Below are 12,273 nucleotides of genomic sequence, written 5' to 3'. Positions count from 1 at the left end.
TTGTAAAGTTCGTTTTTCGACATAACGACTTGTACATCTCATTGTTGCAATGGGTCCACCTGTATCCCTATTTAAACGATTTGTTTTTGCCTTTCCCCTCCACAAATTATACCAACATCAAATACAGTGAAAACAGGGGTTATACCGTGGGGGAGGGACATACAAAGCAACAAAGAAATACCTTATAAATATGTTAAAAATAAGAGCAAGAAAGAAAAACCATTACATCTGCATCCTTCATGTTCTAGAGCCTTTGCTTTGCTTTCATACTGTTCTTCTCATACTCCTCTTTTGGAAACTAGCTACTGTTCCTTTTGTTTTTGCTTTATATTACTGATATCCTTTGGCAATCCCCTATTCTATTCCCATTTCCCCAAACTAGCTTCTAAACTATAAAACATATCGTATTATAATTATTTATCACTTACTTTTGTAGGATTCTGAGTTGATGAGAAAAATGGTCTGCTATCATGCCTTACGAATGTTTCAACTCTGCCTGCATACCTATTATTTAAGTATGGGGTGAGGGCTAGGACATAGCTCAGTGACAGAGCACTTGCCTTGCATGTAGAAGGTCAGGGGCTTGAAATCTTCCACTGTGAAAAGAAAAGAGACTTTTTATGAGTATGGAAGGAAGGCATTTGTCTTCTACACACCATTTTATACTGTGTAGTGCTTGAATAGTGAGTGATCTTTTTTTTTTTTTAATTGTGAGAATACCGTACAGAGGAGTTACAATTACATGGGCAAGATAACGAGTACATTTTTTTTCTTTTTTTTTTTTTTACGAGTACATTTCTTATCAAGCATTGTTGCCTCCTCCTTTGTTTTTCCCCTAACATCCCTTCCCTACCACCTCCACACCTGCCCCTGCACCCCCCCCCCCCCACTGAAGTTGTAAAGTTCGTTTTCAACATAGTGTTTTGTATTTCTAATTGTTACAATGGGTCAACCTGTATCCTTATTTAAGCATTTTGTTTTTTTTCCTTCCCCTCTCCAAATTAGAGAAGTGTATATACAAGATGCAGGGCACCAACAACAAATACTGTGAAAACAGGGGTTATACCATGGGGGAGGAACATACAAAGAAACAAAAAAATCACATGGTACCTTATGAATACATTAGAAACAATAACAAGAAAGAAAAAAAGATATTTGTGTCGCTATCTTGGTTTTCATTTCACTTAACATCATCTTCTCTGGTCATATGTACATAGCTTTTGGCCTTTTCTGCTTGTCTCAGACATATACTAGTTATTGCAAATAAGGGGACTTATGTTTCTTTGGGCCTGGCTTACTTCACTTAATATAATTTTTTCCAAGTCTTTCCATTTCCTAACAAATGGGGCAATGTCATTCTTTCTGATGGAGGCATAGAATTTATATATGTGTGTGTGTGTGTGTGTGTGTGTGTGTGTGTGTGTGTGTGTGTGTGTGTATCACATTTTCTTGATCCATTCATCTACTGAGGAGCATCTGGATTGGTTCCACCTAGTCCCTTTCTCTTTCAAACATTTGCCTGGTTACTGTCAAAAAACGAGTATTCTCCTGCTCAGTTACTATCCAAATATGATATACTCAGCTGTTTTATTTTACCAAATCAGTCTATTTTAGACTGAGAATTAGACTGGGACTTAATTTTGAGTTTTCTTTTTATTAATATAAGAAATGTGAATTACTTCACAGAGAAAAGACACATGCACATAATATATCTAGCAGGATTTAAACAGTGGATTAAATCAATACATGTCTATTTTAAAATGAATTAAAATATTTAAAATATCTAAATGGTTTGTTAAAATAGTTAAACAAGTTTGTCAGATGGTAGGAGCAATCTTACTTCATAGTTTAGCCAGAAAAAAAATAGAATGAAAAAGAAGTAGACTAATCTGTGGAATTGGTGTAGCTTGATGTATGTATAGCCATATTGACTGCCTGCTCCTGAGTTTCTCCACAGACCTCACAGAAGCTGTAATGTAATCCTCTTGCCATTCTTACTAAGAGTTGTAATCATTGGTCACTAATCTGAAAAGCTGTATCACTACTTCTTCCTAGAGCATGTTAGTATTGGTTCTTAATTTGTTCTTAAACTTGAACTACAATCTTGACTCTCAACTGGAGTGAATGCTATTTGTTTAATCTCATGCTCCGGGTAAGATTTGCAATGTAAGGTATGGCTGGAGAATTTGCTTTCTAATGGCATTCTCAGTGATGCCAATGCCACTGGCCTGGAGACCATATTTTGGAAACCACTGTGGTACAAAGTGGTTTCAAAAATATGATGCAATTCTAGGAAAAGACGTGTTCTCCTAAATCAATAGTAAAGAGAATATTTTCATTCCTGCTTAACATAGCTAGTAAGTTTTGTTTTTCTTTCTTTTTTAGTGTATTGTTTAAGGTTTTGACATTATTTTTAACATAATCCAATGTGAAATGAGTCACATAGCAACTGTGTTAAGAATCCAATGAGATGATTATGTAATAAATCAGTGTGAACTTCCATGAATCATTCTCCATCCTCATGGAGCAGTCTAATCTGATAAATTCTTAAGCTTACAGAAAATCTAAGTATAAATCAAACTTAAACTATCGTAGAATTGTAAGAAATATTTCACACATTATCTTTATATATTTCTATTGAAATACCCTTTTAACAATGGTATTCCATGCTAGGCCCTGAAGCTATTGCTATCTAGGGAAACATCCAACATTAGTGTAGATGAGCCAATTATCACAGAGCCATAACCACTGAAGAGGTAGGTCTAGAGATGTTCTTGGAGTGCATTAATACGAAAATGTAATTGTTGAGCTTCTTTTGTGCCCATGATGTCCTGAATTCTTTAAAACCCAAGGAATTCATCCACCTAATTATATTTTCTCTGATCTCTAGAGACGTCTAAAATTCAAAGCTTAAATTATCTTGGTCTACTGAAGCAAAGTCAACCCACAATTCTCGAAGTTGTTAGTACTGTGTAACTGAGTAGCAACAGAGCTTTTTACTTTGTGGTGATAGTCTGTAGGAATCTTGTGTTCTCATAGGTTCTGAAACGAACAGTCAGAATGTTATGCCTTTTAAATAAACTTTAAAATGAATTTATATGCAAATAGGCAACCTAAATGTACAGAGCTTAAGATTTTCTCTCTTGTGAGTGACTGTTAAATATTTTAATTATTTTATGTCCATTCTCTAGGAAACTCACCATTGGATGGTAAATTAAAAATCAGACAGTATGCTCTATAATGTTTTCTAGCATTAAATTAGATTTAAAGAGATTTACAGAAGGCAAAGTTGGTAACAAGTCTTTAAATGTGCCTATTCTCAAATTAGAGTGTTAGATACATCAAAATTCATTGGTCCTTAATGAAGTGACCCAGACTGGAGGACATTCAAACGTTTTACATGGGCTAGGCAAAATGATGGTCTATCCAGACTCACCTTTCAACTAATACACTTAGCAGGGAGACACAGATGGATGGGAAAGATGACCCTGACCCACATAAGACCCACATTCCTGCGCAAGGATAGAAGCATGATAATCAGGAAATGATGGTTGTTAGTTACAGAAAATGCATTATTGTGAAAACCAGGGGAAAAGTGCTTATGAGAGGAAGTGATTGGATTATGGAGAATGAGAGAATAAGGATAGATCATTCCTACTGAGTAAATTGCTGTGATTTATAAGAAAAAGGGTATAGTGATATCTTGGCCCATTACTGACCAGATTCATTTCACAAACAATCTTAAATCAGAATGTGACAGTTTATGGGGAGACAAACAAAGCTTCCCTAGGATGCTTATGCGTTACGAAGCTCTCAAACTGGCGGATTCCCAGCCACTCTCCCATCACTTTATCCACCCCCAGCTTCCTTTATTTGGCAGTGGACATTCATAATTGTAATTTTGCATTTTCTCTTTACGTGACTCTAGTAATAGATTACTATATACTATGGTCAAAGAGTAAACAATAATAATGTATACGGCCATGCATTTTTGGAATTTTGAAAAATTCCTAGAGAGATTTACCTAAAACATCTACAAGTTTAATGAGTTTATAAATACACCTGGAGTATTTAAATGTTACTAAAATAATTACATGCTGTTTACAGAATAGATTGTTATTGGGTGTTCTAAATTTTTCTTTTAGATCACATATGAATTAATCAAATAATTGTCTCTCATCTTTCAGTCACAAGCATAGCATTATTTATTGTTACATATATATAGTGTTATGTTTAATTGTTTGTAGTTCGTTTGGACTTCAAAGTTCTCATCTTTCAAGGACTGAGGCTGTTACAACACATGCTAAGAGAAAATACATTCTAGGAGAAGTACTTATATAACAAAACAGGCAATCTTATTATTAAGTTTACTGAACATGTAAGCATAGGAAGAAGGAACAGAAACAACAACTTTGAAAAATTTCCCTAAAATGACATTTAAGCACAGCTCAGCAAGGTGCTAAATAATTCGCTTTTAAAACATGATTTATCAGTGTATGGCACATAAAATATTTAGTAGAATGCTTAGATGTGTTGTGAGTGGCATTTTCCTCTCAGCTCTGCATGGGGTAGCAGAGTTTGATCGCAACTATGACAGGAATGATTGCAGGCTTGACATTTTACTGTGGAAGGCAAGAAGCTCAAATAAGGCATGATGCTGATTTTTGGCTGCTCTACACACCTATTTGCAAGCTCAGGTTTTGGGAAATAGTTTGGCGTCTGTACTTAGTGATACTCCAAAGGCACATACTGTGGAACATACTTGTGGACATATCCTCTGGAAAGATTTTAAAATAAAAGCTACCATACCATCTCTATTGTAATGAAAGTTCATGAACTTTCCAAGAAAAGTTTTCAGCAAAATTTTCATAATCATATCTGGGCAGCAGGCAGGTGATTTCCCATTGGTCTGTTAGAAAAAATTGAGTTTAAAAGTATAGTCCTAACAGTATTGAGTTGACCCTATAAAGGTCCATGAATCAGCTTGTCTCTGGAGATGGTCTTTCCTCTTTTGGTCCTATTAATTTGGAGTGATCTTCACCGTATAAGTTTGATATCAAGAACTCCATCTAGTTGGGTATCAAGGGCTCATATCTGTAATCCTAGCTACTCAGACTCCTGGAACCTATAGGATTAAGGTTTGAGTACAGCACCCAAAGAAAAGGCTAAGAAACTCTTATTTCCAGTAAGTACCAGACTGGAGATATGTCTAGGTGTCTAGGTGGTAGAGCATCAGCCATGCAAGCATGCAAGTGACTAAGTTCAAGCCTAGGTACCACCAAAAAAAAAAAAAAAAAGCACAATCTATCAATCTATGGTGGCCTGTTCTAGTTCATAATAATTAATGATGACATTTGTCTTTTTGTCTATGGTACCTTCTTAAAAAGACCTTAGCAGTAATCTTAAAGACCCTCTACAATCTGTCCCTCATTTCCTCTCTAAATTCCACATATATTACATCTCTTGGGAAATCTTTTGTAATGATCAGGAATACAGTGATGAAGACTATCATTGCTATTAACTCCTTTTTAATTGGTTCTGTGTACTATATCAGAGACAGAGTAATTTATAAAACAGAATCTTATTCACACTTCCAGAGGCTAATTAATCCAAGATCGAGGCACCAGTATGTTTGGTTCCTTACGGGAATAGTTCTTCTGGAAGGGTGAGTGAGAAATGAGAAATGCTGTGTCCTCAACTGGGAGAAAGAAAATAGACAAGCTAGCTCAATATTCTGAGGAGCCTCTACTCTAAGGGCCTCAGTCCCATTCATGAGAAGAAAAGACCAAAGATCTAAGGTCTCACCATTTTTTTTTTTTGATGATACCGGATTTGAACCCAGAGCCTGGTGCTTGCTAGGCAAGCACTTCGCCACTTGAGCAATTCCCCTCTTTTTTTTGTTTGTTTGTTTTTTTGTCGGTCATGGGGCTTGAACTCTGGGCCTGGGCGCTGTCCCTCAGCCCTTCAGCTCAAGGCGAGCGCTCTACCACTTGAGCTACAGCACCACTTCCAGTTTTCTGGTGGTTTATTGGAGATAGGAGTCTCAAGGTCTCTCCTGCCCAGGCTGGCTTTGAACCGCGATCCTCAGATCTCAGCCTCCTGAGTAGCTAGGATTACAGGCGTGAGCCACCAGCGCCCGGCCCCTAACTCTTTTTTAAAAGTTACTTTTCAGATTGAGTCTTGCATTTCTGACTGGGGCTACCTAGAACTAGGATCTTCCAGATCTCTGCTTCCCAAGTAACTAAAATGACTGACCTGAGCCACTGTACCCATTAAGTGGGTCCACTTCCTCATGACATCACAGCACAGCACGATTCCAGCAGAAAAAAATCCGTAAGAATCTTATTTCCAATGAACTACCAAAGAGCTGGAAGTGGACATAGGGTTTCAGTGTACAGTACCAGCCTTGAGCGAAAAAGCTAAGGAAGAATGCCAAGGCCATAAGTTCAAGCCCTAGTACTGGCTCACACGTAGACATGAGTAAAATTCTCTCTGTGGATGCTGTCATTTGTGTTTGTGACTTAGCACAGAAGTGTTCCTAACTCCACACTTCTGATTTCTGGAATCTTCTTCACCTCCAGAGCCCACCCTAGTCCTGGCTTCTCTGAGTAGCTTCTATTGAGTCTGGGTTCCTTCATTGACCTGATAGATCTTTGCCCTCTCAGTACACTATTTTTAGTTAGTTCTCATCTTTACTCTTTTTTCCCTTTTATTTTCAAAGTGATATTCAGAGGGGTTACAATTACATAGGTAATAGGTATATTTCTTATCAAACTTGTTACCCCTTCTCTCCTTTTTCTTTCCCTCCCCCTAGCGCCACCCCAAGCTGTACAGATCATTTCAAACATATTGTTTTGTGTATATCGCTATTGCATTGGTTCCCCTCTTGTCCTTTGTCTCACCATTCTGTTATTCCCCTTCCCTTCCCTAATTCAAATAAACGTATATACAATACCAGGGTAACAAAATCAAATACAATGACAACAGGAGATATACCACATGGGACAGAACATACAAAAGAAACAAAAAAATCACTTAGTATATTAAAAAAAACAACAATTATAAAGTTTGTTTTTCAACATAGTGTCTCCTACATCTCATTGTTACAATGGGTCAACCTGTATCCTATTTAAGCATTTTGTTTTTTTCCTTCCCCTCCCCAAGTTAGAGAAGTGTATATACAAGATGGATGGCCTGGACATCAAATATAGTGAAAACAGGGGTTATACCATGGGGGAGGAACATACAAAGAAACAAAAAAAATCATGTAGTACATTATAAATACATTAGGAACAATAGCAAGAAAGAAAAAAAAAACCACTTGTGTCCCTATCTTGGGATTCATTTTACTTAACATCGTCTTATCTGGTCATACGTACATAGCTTTTTTACAGTAATGTAAAGAATTTGTTTGGAATCCTGATGACTGTAGGATAGAGTTGAGGCTGTCTAATAATAGATTTGTTGTACAAAGAGGTTATCATTCAACATGTCAATTTGAGTATAATTCATCTTGATCAGTATCATCCCTTTCGTCGTTCTCTTCCATCCCTCTCAACCCCACTCATTCCCTCAATGTTCCTAGTTTCATAGGATATGCATTGAATATTATTACTGCATTCTCCCCTCAACCCTTCCTCTTTTCATAACAAAGACCATTTTTTAATTGTAAAGATACTATACAGAGGGGTTAAAAATTACATGAGTAAGGTAATGAGTACATTTCCTATTTAGCGTTGTTACCCCCCTCCTTTGTTTTTCCCCTACGATCCTTTCCCTTCCAACCTTCCCAACTCCTCTTGCCCCAAGTTGTAAAGTTCGTTTTCAACATAGTGTCTTGTATGTCTCATTGTTACAATGGGCCATCCTGTATCCTTGTTTCAGCTTTTTATTTCATTTCCCTTCCCCAAATTAGAAAAATGTATTTACAAGATGCAAGGCACCAGAATTAAATACAGTGACAACAGGGGTTATACCATGGGGGAAGAACATAGAAAAGAAACAAAAAATCACATAATATATTACAAACAACAGCAACAAAGAAAAAAGTCTTATGTACATATCTTGGGGCTCATTTCACTTAGCATCATCTTATAAGGTCATATGTACATAGCTTTTGACCCTTTCTGCATGTCTGGTAAGATTATCCTAGACATATACTAGTTCTTGCAAATAAGGGAAATCATAGGACCTATGTATCTTTGGATAATTCTAATTCCTTTATACTAGTTTCTGTTTCCAACTCTACCCCTTTTTCTTTTTTCAACCATGACTGGTAATTTATCTGTTTTGAAATAAAATAATTACCTATTTAAAAAGATTTATTTTAGCAATTTTGTACTTCATTTTCCAAATACTCTTTCAAATTTAAAAATCATATGTTCATGATTTTAATTAATTTCTCCTATGAAAGGTTCTTGTTCTGTTGTAATGAGTTTTAAAGAATTGGGTCTTTTAATTTGCTAATGCCTTTAACATGTTGTAAGTTAATATAAAAAACTGTTCATTTTTCATGGTTTTTTCTATTATTATACTGCAGAAATTACTTTTTTCTGTAGCAGATAATTGATTTTTCTCTTGACACAGCTCCAGATGGTCCTCCTGAAAATGTACATGTAGTAGCAACATCACCTTTTAGCATCCACATCAACTGGAGTGAACCTGCTGTCATTACTGGACCAACATTCTACCTGATTGATGTCAAGTCGGTAAGGCATGACTTGCCTTCACTAATAGATGGTTAGAGAACATGTTTATAAGTTTTGGAGTCAGACTATTTGAATCTGAGGCTTGTTTCTGTTACCAATTAGAACATATGTTTAACTTCTTTGTTAATACCTATATTAAATTGTATAGGCACACACACACACACACACACACACACACACACACACACACACACACACACACACACACACACATACCCATATCCACCTACTTCTATCTATCTGTCTGTCTGTCTGTCTGCTTGCCTGCCTGCCTGTCTACCCATCTATCTATGTATCTATCTACCTACCTACCTACCTACCTATTTACCTGTCTATCCATTTGGAGATTCTTAGGATTTCTGCATAAAGAACTTAGAACATTTTGACACATAACTAGTGTTCAATGCTTGTACAGTTTTAGTCATTTAACTATTTAACTATTACACTTATTCTCAGGTCACAGATGATGTATGGAAATAAGTGGTTAATTTTGATTTAAAATATAGTGGAAAGGGACACAGAATAGCATGAGATGGAGAAGACCTGGGAGGAAACATCTCTCAGATAGGAATCTTATATGATGTTTTAGGGACATGACTCACAGGAGAAAGCACTTGTCTAGTAAGGGTGAAGCCCTGAGTTCCATACCTCATTACTACAAACAAAAGAAAGCAGTGCAGCCATCTCACAGGATAACATTCAAAAGAAAGAGAGCAACAATGTAACATGTTGCAGACTTCAGGTTTATATTAAGGGCCTCGATTAAAGAATTAAAGCAATGAAGGTATATAAAATCTATTTTACAGAATGGTTGCTCTGGATAGTTTCTGTGCTATGTCTGGGATGATATATTAGGGAAACAGGAAACTATCTGAGTAAATAGATGAAAAAAGCTAGCAGAAAAGAAATATAGTAAGAGAATGGAATGAAAACTAATTTAAATCTGTAAGATTTGGCAAATGTCTGCCCATTTGTGGTGATGAGGAACAGATGAAGGATGATTGTCAGATAGATGACTGAAATTCATGAGGAGGCCTACATCTGTGGAGGGAAGAATGAATGTGGTGCCAGGCATTGAGCCTGGAAAGCTTTGGCACCTTCCACATGAAGATCTCTTTATTAAAGCAGTACTACATCTGGATTTGGAGTTCGGGAAACCTGAGCATGAAAACCAAATTCTAGTTTTCACCATCTCTTTTCATTCCTCGTGGGGCTTGAACTCAGGGTCTGGGCACTGTCCCTGAGTTCTTTCTCTCAAAGCTAGTGCTCTACGACTTTGAGTTACAGTGCCACTTTTGGTTTTCTGGTGGTTTATTGGTGGTTTATTGCCTGGGCTCACTTTGAACCACAATCCTCAGATCTCAGCCACCTAGGCTAGGATTCCAGGTATGGGCCACTAGCACCCAGCTTGCAAACCAAATTCTGTGTCTGTAATGAAGGTTGTTAGCTGGTAAAAGAATGGACAAGTGCCTAGACACTTTTTGGGGATTTGCTGGTCCTAATGACCATTCTTTTTTAGGTCATCTGATGCATTAAATTAAGCAATTTCAGGATATTCCTTTTCTTCTTTCCTTCCTTTCCTTGCCTTTCTCTCTTGTTTTATTTTATTATGCCATTATGCTCTTCTCCAAATGGAGATTCATTTGTCTCAAACAGTCTGTGTTCATTCAAAGAAAATTTAATGGGTTACCTATGCATTTTGTCTAAAGGCAAAGTCTGAGTTCCCATTCATTCTCTAATTTCTGTCCTTTCTTTCAGAGCATATCTGTGAATGTTTTAGTACATTATTAAACTGCCACTATCTTTGAGTTAAGCATTAAAAGCAGATTACAAAATGGTGAAGCTGTGCTGTATCAAATGAAAGTCATTTTATTATAGAAAATAGTTCTCTCTTATAATTTGGTTGTACTTAAAGGAAAGCCAAAATATTTTTAAATGACTCTGTAATCTCATTATAAACACAGCTCTTAAAAATGAGCATGGGGAATAAAAGAGAGAAGGATGGGAAAGTAATTAATATTTTAACTACTGATAAGTATGTTGCTTCTTTATATGCATTATCTTACTCTATTGTACATACCAACATCTTGATATAAACATTGTTGTTGCCTTCATTTTTTTTTAGAATAATGTGTCCTTACTTGTTAACTATTTTTTTCTCATAGGTAGATAATGATGACTTTAATGTTTCCTTCATGAAATCAAATGAAGAAAATAAAACCATAGAAATTAACGACTTACAAATATTCACACGGTATTCTGTGGTGGTCACTGCATTTACTGGCAATGTCAGCACTGCATACGTGGATGGAGAATCAAGTGCTAAGGTCATCGTTACTACTTTAGAGTCAGGTGAGGGGGCTTTGGTCATTGTTGAACAGTAGTCGAGACAACTGTCTGTTTTTCTTTTTTTTCTGTTTTATGACTGAAGTTTGGTCAGAATAGTTTTCCTTTATTTTTATTACGTTTTTCAATAGCATAGTAGTTTAAAATTCTGGAGCCCTTCCATAGGGGAAAAGGAAAAGTGTGGAAGAAGGAAGACTGTCAGCAATTTTCAAGGACCAATTTTTTTTAATTTTTACTTTTTTATTGTCATGGTGATGTATAGAAGGGTTTCAGTTATATAAGTAAGGTAATGAGTACATTTCTTGTCAACCTTGTTACCCCTTCCCTCAATTTTCTCCTACTTTCCCTCACTCCAGCACCCCTCCAAGTTATACAGATCATCTGTCTTTCTTACTGTTCCTCACCCTACCCTATGCCATATTGTTAGGAATAAATTTCTAAAGAAAATTCAAAAAGCTTAAGGACACTGCAATTGACACCTTTGAGACACAATAGAATTATGGAGACTATTCAGTAAATATAGAAACAAATATAATATAGAATTAAATATAGAATGTAAATATAGAAACAAATGAATGGTACTCACCTGTACTTTTATGAGCTTACCAAATCTGCTAAGTCCTCAAAAAATAAACTTGACCTTACCTAACAGATTATTTTGTCAAATGTCTACCACCCATAATGCTACAACTAAAATTCCATTTTGGTTATTTTTTTCTGTGGTGTGGATTTGAATGCTGATTAAATTAATACCCTCACTATTAAGAAATGTGGGATTTATATTTACATCCCAGATCACATTAGCATGGTTGTTTTCTTCCCATCATCAACTAGCATGTTTTATGATGTAACTATTTGGAATATGTCAGGATCTATATACAGTTTCTCAAATTCCTAGGATAGGGCCTGAGTGAATCCTCTGACTGTAACCAATGGGCATCAATGGGGGAATTGAATCTCCCAGACTTTCAGATTCCTAATGTTCTTTGACAACAGATATATCATTGGAAAGAGCAGAGGAAGGAATGTGTTGCTATAGTTTAATTATTTAATTGGTGAGGTATGTATAGGAGATAAAAATATTTTTCAGTGTGACTTTTCCTTATTTTTATTCGTTTTTTTATAGATTTATGTTCCTAAATAGTGAGGTAAATTTTATCTCCAGTATCCTCAGCTCTATTTATTTCTATTTTGCTGCTCTTTAATTGATATCTATGTA

The 12,273-nt window shown here is 36.0% G+C and overlaps 1 protein-coding gene across 1 annotated transcript in view; it reads left to right on the top strand.

The window, feature by feature from the left end:
- Positions 1–12,273, top strand: part of Ptprq (protein tyrosine phosphatase receptor type Q) — a 170,224-nt gene that overhangs the window by 107,212 nt on the left and 50,739 nt on the right. Inside the window, exons 28-29 of the mRNA XM_042698841.1 lie at positions 8,587–8,708; positions 10,874–11,060. Coding sequence (XP_042554775.1) covers positions 8,587–8,708; positions 10,874–11,060 — 309 coding nt within the window. The remainder of the gene's footprint in view (positions 1–8,586; positions 8,709–10,873; positions 11,061–12,273) is intronic.

The sequence above is a fragment of the Dipodomys spectabilis genome, unplaced genomic scaffold (genome assembly GCF_019054845.1).
Source record: "Dipodomys spectabilis isolate Male_0828 unplaced genomic scaffold, ASM1905484v1 ptg000234l, whole genome shotgun sequence".
NCBI classification, from domain to species: Eukaryota; Metazoa; Chordata; class Mammalia; order Rodentia; family Heteromyidae; genus Dipodomys; species Dipodomys spectabilis.
This window is presented reverse-complemented; position numbering and strand designations above follow the sequence as displayed.